At 26.8% G+C, this 7,183-nt stretch overlaps 1 protein-coding gene across 1 annotated transcript; it reads left to right on the forward strand.

The window, feature by feature from the left end:
- The first annotated feature begins 4,671 nt into the window (after positions 1 to 4,671).
- Positions 4,672 to 5,934, forward strand: LOC129984961 (glutamate receptor ionotropic, kainate 1-like). Its single transcript, XM_056094900.1, has one exon. It carries the CDS (start codon positions 4,672 to 4,674, stop codon positions 5,932 to 5,934), a length of 1,263 nt encoding a protein of 420 aa, XP_055950875.1.
- Positions 5,935 to 7,183: the final 1,249 nt, after the last annotated feature.

Below are 7,183 nucleotides of genomic sequence, written 5' to 3' on the forward strand. Positions count from 1 at the left end.
CATCAGACAAAGCAAACACATGAGATTAATTTAAAATGGGGAAAGATTAAATTGTTCAAGTTGTACTAATAAAATATAAAATTATAAATTATAATAAATTTAAATGAAAAAATTCACTTTATTCCTGCAATCTTATAGAGTATTAATATAAAAAAACATGAATTTAAAAATTTTAAGGGAACTTTTTAGTATTGAATTGTTACGAGCTCTTTTGGAATTTGTTGAAATAAGGCAATGAAATAAAAGATTATATATATATATATATATATATATATATATATATATATATATATATATATATATATATATATATATATATATATATATATATATATATATATATATATATATATATATATGATTTTTTTGAATAAATCTGAATAAGATTGCGTTATATATGATGTTTTCTGATGTTTTCGAAAAATTTAATTTTCTCTCTAAGCTTCAAAGCTTTTCAAGATTTAGCATTAAACGAATGTTATATAAAAGTTATGCATACATTGCAAGCGAATGCATTCCGTTTTATATAAAAGGTATGGAAGACATATTCTAAAGTTCGAAGTCTTATAATAATGTTCCGTTTCATTTCGAAATATCTCCAAAGGTTATACAATAAAATCAAGTTTATACATGGCTCAATCATTTACCAAAACATTTGCGATATTTTGGTAAATGTATGATTTCTCTACTAGCATAATATTCTAATCGTCTCAAATATTACATAATCAATATGTTTCAATATAAATTCTTGATTTTAAGGAAGAGAAATTTCTAATAAAATTTAGAATAAAACGCAGAATTTCAAAAATAGTGAAGAAAATTAATTGTAGACAGTATACGTTGATTTATTTGTTTCAAAATAATTTGAAGAAAAAATATTTACTCAAGTTAAATTTATGATTATATACTTGCATATTATTATGATTATATGTTTGATTTTAATGATTTTATATTAATATATCATTGAAAAATGGGATAATAAGAATAGAAGAATGTAGTCGAACACTTACAATTTTTTGATTTCGAAAAAAAAAAAAAATGGACTAGCTAAAAAATCTTGTTAAATTTTTCTAGGCAATATATATTAATTTGGAATTTTTCCTTAATGATATATTATATAAAGAATTTTAAGTATTTTTTACAAAAAAAATATAACATATTAAATTATTCATTTTAAGTCCTTATTAAATATTAATATAATATGACTTATATGCTGAAAAATCTTCCAGGAATTCTCTAACACAACAATAAATTACGCCTTGGTTCCTACCAATCTCGACAGAAATGTCCCGCATCATCATCGTAATGCGTAGAAGTAATCTATAAAATTCAGATGAGATATCTATTGTAAAAGAAAAATAAATTAATAAATAAGTGATATTACTGCTTAAGTAAAATTAAGTAAGTTAATATTAGTATTAACCCTATTAGTACACGTACTCAATAATATTGCAGCCATTTTTCCACGATATTATACAGTATTCAGAATATCGAATATTGTCACAGATATGTCACAGAATACTTTGTACTTATAGGAAAAATCTTTTTTATCAGGCAAGACATTTATTGTCGAAACATTTCATTATTCCAAACTATTTGAATTTATCTTATATTATCTATAATTTTTTTAAATACCAACCATAGTAATTATAAAAATATCCCTACTCGAGAAAATTCATGATTCCGAAAGAATTTATCGACGAGTAACAAAAACAAGTTTGCAAATTTTCATCCAAATTTCTCCATCTTCTTTAAACAAGTATCACTTAGTGCTTTACAAATAATTATTACCTTAAGGGGTTCCTTAGTGAAACTTAAATTTCACAATATTTTTAATTCGATTGGTTGAAGCATGCTAACCAAATGACTCTCTTGATTCATTTGTAATATCGAATTAGAAGAATTTTCATCGCCCTAGCCTGTTTGGGAATTGACTTGGAAATAAATATAAACCTGACAGTTTCTAAAAAGGATTTAATAAAACTTTTTTTTTTACTTTACTGAATGAAAATTTGGAAATGATTTTTAAAATGAAATTCAATTAAATTTCAGTTCAAATTTAAAACAATCATGTCAACTTCACTCTGGAAGAGTAGAGCTCGGGGTAACTGTAACGCTGAAAAGTTAATTAAAGTACTTCTATCTTCGCCAAATTATTTTCTCACCGAGTTCAAGAATACGAATCCAATTTTATGTCAGTCATTCTATTGTTTTAAAGTTTATTTCAAAGAACTTCCATTATCAATTTTAGGGAATATTTCCATACAATATTTTATCGACTAACGGTAAACAAGTTAAAAAAAGGAAGAAAAAAAAAGCATTTAAGACTTTAAAAGTTCTAAAATTCTTACAATTATATATGTAAGTATATACACATGAATAATGTAAATCTAAAGTAGATAAAGGTTTCTCATTTAGAATCATTTAAAATACACTTAAGTAGAGAAATGTTGACGAAATTTTAATTATAAATGGGGTACTGACAACTGTTTTAAAAGATGTTTTTCTTTTAGTTAAGAAATTATTCAGTACAATTGACAGTATTAAATATGATAGCATTCTCAATAATCTTTTAATCTTTAGAAATTATTTTGAGAAATTCATATTTTTTTAAATTGAAATTTGTTATCATGACTTTAGAATATAACTAATCGAGCTATGATACATTCATGGATAACAAAATGGACCACCAATATTAAAAAATTTTCATTTTCATGATATGTTTAAATTATATATTTGGTGTGAAAATAAAAAAAAATAAAAATTCTTTTACGCTATATTTTATTTTGTGTTTCATATCTTAATAAGAGAGAATTTATATTATAAAACATAAATTTTATATTAATAAATTAGCTGTCCAGGGTATATATTGTACAATTTACAGAGACTCTATGTAATAATGAAAATGCAGTGTATATATTATATATATACTCACAAGTTTCTTTAGAAATGGAGTGTTTAATATTTTGTATCTGATCATAATCCAGTTTCGTATTCATTATTCTACTTTCTTTCTTTAAACATTATATTCATTTTTTTTCAAACAGTAATAACATAATGTCAACTAATGTCTTTTGCTTGGACTCGAAATTATATGGCTTGGGAAATTACAGAAGACAAATCTCTGTTGTTGTTTCTTATGGCACTTCCCATGGACAACCCGCTGTTACGAAAACAGCTATTTAAGCAGATAGGGTGCGTCTCTTGTTTTAGTGGCACCAACTATGGCCAAGAGTAAGACTTCGCCACTACACACATCACAACCTTTTTTACGAGGCGGACTTCATTCATGCCTTTCATTCACTCAACTACATATCGTAATTTAGACCTGAATAAGAGAACGATCACCCCTGATCCAGTACCTCCAGTGGTATTACTCTCGACATGGAGGACTTCGTGACTATGACAGACTTATATGCGTGCCAACCACCTCACACGCGGGGAGTGTTTGGTCGGCAGAGTCCGAACTCGCAATCTAAGTGACGCGAATCCAACGCCCTACCAACCAGGCTATCCCGACTCTAGATAAATCTCTAATAGAGAGAAAACTATAACATTCTTATGATTTTTTTAAAATATATATATAATGTTTTACTAAGTAAATGGAGAAATCTACTCATGATAATCATATGGTGCACAAATTTTATTTTACTATACTCAAACAGACACATCATGTAAATCGAATTCTCATTGTTTAATAATGTAGAAAAATATTCGCTTAATTTAAAATAGTGTATTTCATATATATAATACATGTGTATTTTTAAGCACAACCTGATTTCAATTTATTATTCATGAATTAAAAAAAATATCATTCTAGCCATTATATCATGTATTATATATTTAAAACTGTGAATAAATATTCACGAGAATAATTTTCATATTAATATTTTTATCAAGAATTAATTATGTTATGAATTCTAAATCGACGTCTATCATCTGCAGTGTATTAGGGAATGCGAAGATAATGTAAATACAAATTTTTTGATATAACAATTCTGTTCGAAATTAATTATTAAAAGACCCTATTAATGACATTAAAACTATAAAGAAGATACAAAAAGTATGCTACTAATCCATACGAAGTATTGACTCTTCATTACATTTATTATTTATAGCACGAATTATGATTACTTAATAACTTGGAATTAGAATTTTTACAAAAAGCTATTCATCATACATTTAAATAAATTAATTATGAATAACATGAAAAAGACTACTATTACTATTTTTAGTTCAAAACCATTATTTTCTATTAGAAATTCGGTGATATCGATTAGAACCGTTCAACTCTTCTGCATTTTTTAAAATGCCCTAAATGTCATCTTATTGTTATCAAAGATGAATACATGAATAATAAACTTATGTTACTTTGTGTTATTCTGTTTCATTACTTATTGATTATGAAACAGATATATCGATTATGAAACATATTTTCAGATGGTCTTAATAGCTGACAAACACCTTATTGATTAATGAATTTCAATACGCTTATGGTTATAAATTTTTGATTTGATCGTGGAGTGAATACACGTGCAAGCTTTTTGTAACAAAATGTGTCGAGTTTTAGAAAGTTTTGCAGCTGCATTTTATGACTAAAGAATTGAAATAGGTCAGTAAGATACGAGATCATACAGAAATAAATAAATAAATTTAAAAAATCCTTTGCAGATGAAGAAAAAACACTTTTTTAAGAAGTTCAAAGTAGTCTTACCTCCGGTGAAGAATATTTATATAACTAATGAATCCATAAAAGGAATTGCAAGTATTCCTGTGATAGAAGCTAACTTCCTGGATTTGGTATCTAAAGCCATGGGATTTACTTATGACCTTATTTTTCCTGCTGATGGATTGTTTGGAAATCGTCTAGACAATGGGAGTTGGACAGGTGTTGTTGGATTGTTAGATCGAAATGAAGCTGACATGGCTTTTGCATATTTATCTATGAATTACGATAGATTTCTGATTTTAGATTTCAGCACAACGTATACCAGCCAAGTTCAAACATTTGTAACAGAGATACCTCCTCTGATACCAAAAACAACAGTTTTCATGTATCCTTTTTCTCTTAGTATCTGGTTTACACTCTTACCTTTGGTACCTATTGTATCCCTCATTGTTTACTATTTGATGACAAAGAAACGACCCTTTCTGACGGTCTTTACTACCATTGGAGGTAGTTTGTTCAAACAACCAGTAAATTTTACCATCCATACTGTGAGTTATAGAATTCTATATAGTTTTTGGTGGTTGTTCGTGACTTTCATGACTATGAGCTACAGTGCTGTCTTTCTGTCCTTCCTGACTGTCCCTCTGAGGGAGAAGGGTGTACGGACTGTTATGGAGTTGAGCAGTGCTGTGAAGACAGGATCATATAAGGCCTTGCTGCCAAAAGGGTCTTCTCTTCTGAACTTCTTACTTGAAAGCGAATATCGCCATCTGCAGGAATTGGGACAAATCATACAAGATAAAAATTGGTTTTATGATACAAGAGAGAAAATAACTAATTATTTCGAGGCAAAGACAGCACTTCTAGGACCCAATATGCGATTCAAGGGATCACTTTATAGAAAGATGCGGATTTCTGAAGATTCTTTTGGAGTGTGGAATGTTGGAGTGGTTTTGAATAAAAAGTATTGCTGCAAAAAACGATTGAATGAAGTGATATTTAGTCTTATAAGTGCTGGATTGTATGAGAAGATTATAAACGATGAAATATTTAGATCTGGTATTGGTACAGATCTAGAAGATATAGATGAACCAGAGAAAACTCATTCCCTAAATCTTGGAGATATGTATGGAATATTTATTCTATTATTTGCAGGTTACTTAGTTTCTTCAATAGTTTTAGTTGCAGAAATTGCTTTACATCGTATTTTAAAATTTCGACGAATTACTTATTTTAATTGCTCTATTCGTAGAAAATTTATTTAGACAATTTCCATTTTTCAACAATTGTAATTATCAAAATGAAATAAATTAGTTATTTTACTTCGCTCTGAATATTTTTTTTTAAATAGATGCAAATCAGATTTCTTGATTGATGCTTTAAAGCTTTATTTTATTTCCGAATGTTTTCTATAGAATCTCTCATCATTTCAAATTATAAAGCATTGATAATTTGAAAATATCCTGAATAAATAATTTTATAAGTAAATGCAAAAGGCAATACTTACATTGTAAAAAGAAGTTATGTTTTTCTCAGTGTAAGTAAATGCTAAAAATAAAACACTTCCCTTTGCAATATGCTTCGCAACAGTCTATTTCTTTGCTGTAGAATTATCGGTGTGCCAAACAAGTTTTACAGAATCGATCGTTTATTATGTTATTATATCGCTCTTTACTTATTAGTTTATTTCATTTTTTTAAAGTTACTTTTACTTCGATTTAAAAAATAAATTAAAATTTCACTTCGTTTATAAAAAGTAATATTTCTAATAAATAACTGATAATATATATTATATTTCATTAATATTATTTGTATTTTGCTGAAAAATGATTATTAAGTAGTTGTTTTGAAAAACTTCTTTAAAGATACATCACAAATTTGATGGAAATAGTTTCCCATAATGACAGTTATGATCATTTGCTAGTATTTTTGATTATTTAATTTATATTTGAATAAATCCATATAAGAAGAATGTTTTCAAATATATTTAAGATTAAATGTCATTTTTAAAAATTATTTATTGTTAAAATTGGCGACAATTTCCTTATTTTTTTAGTGATTTATTCTAGCACTTTATACATTTTTATTTTTAGTTTGTAATTATTTGTACTTCTCCGAAAAATCTCATGATTTTAATTTCCTCTATGAAGTACAAAACTCTCATGATTTTAATTTCCTCTATGTAGCACAAAACTCTTGTGATTTTTATTTCCTCTATGAAGAACAAAACTCTCATTATTTTAATTTTTTCGACAACCACAAATCTATTAAAAATAATTTTAATTTGGAAAAAAAAATCTGAGCCCTCATTGTATTTATGGGGTTGCTGAAATCAATAGTTTTATGCAAAGGGTGGGAGAGGGAGCAATTGATTTATTTTATAATACAGAATATCACTTCCGTTTATTTAGTTTTTACACTTAATTTTTCACTTTTACATCACCTAAATTTTTAATGTTTCGTTACGTTTTATATTCATAACTATTACATATAAACATTACATTCGCTATCATT

Source organism: Argiope bruennichi, chromosome 9, assembly GCF_947563725.1.
Source record: "Argiope bruennichi chromosome 9, qqArgBrue1.1, whole genome shotgun sequence".
NCBI classification, from domain to species: domain Eukaryota; kingdom Metazoa; phylum Arthropoda; class Arachnida; order Araneae; family Araneidae; genus Argiope; species Argiope bruennichi.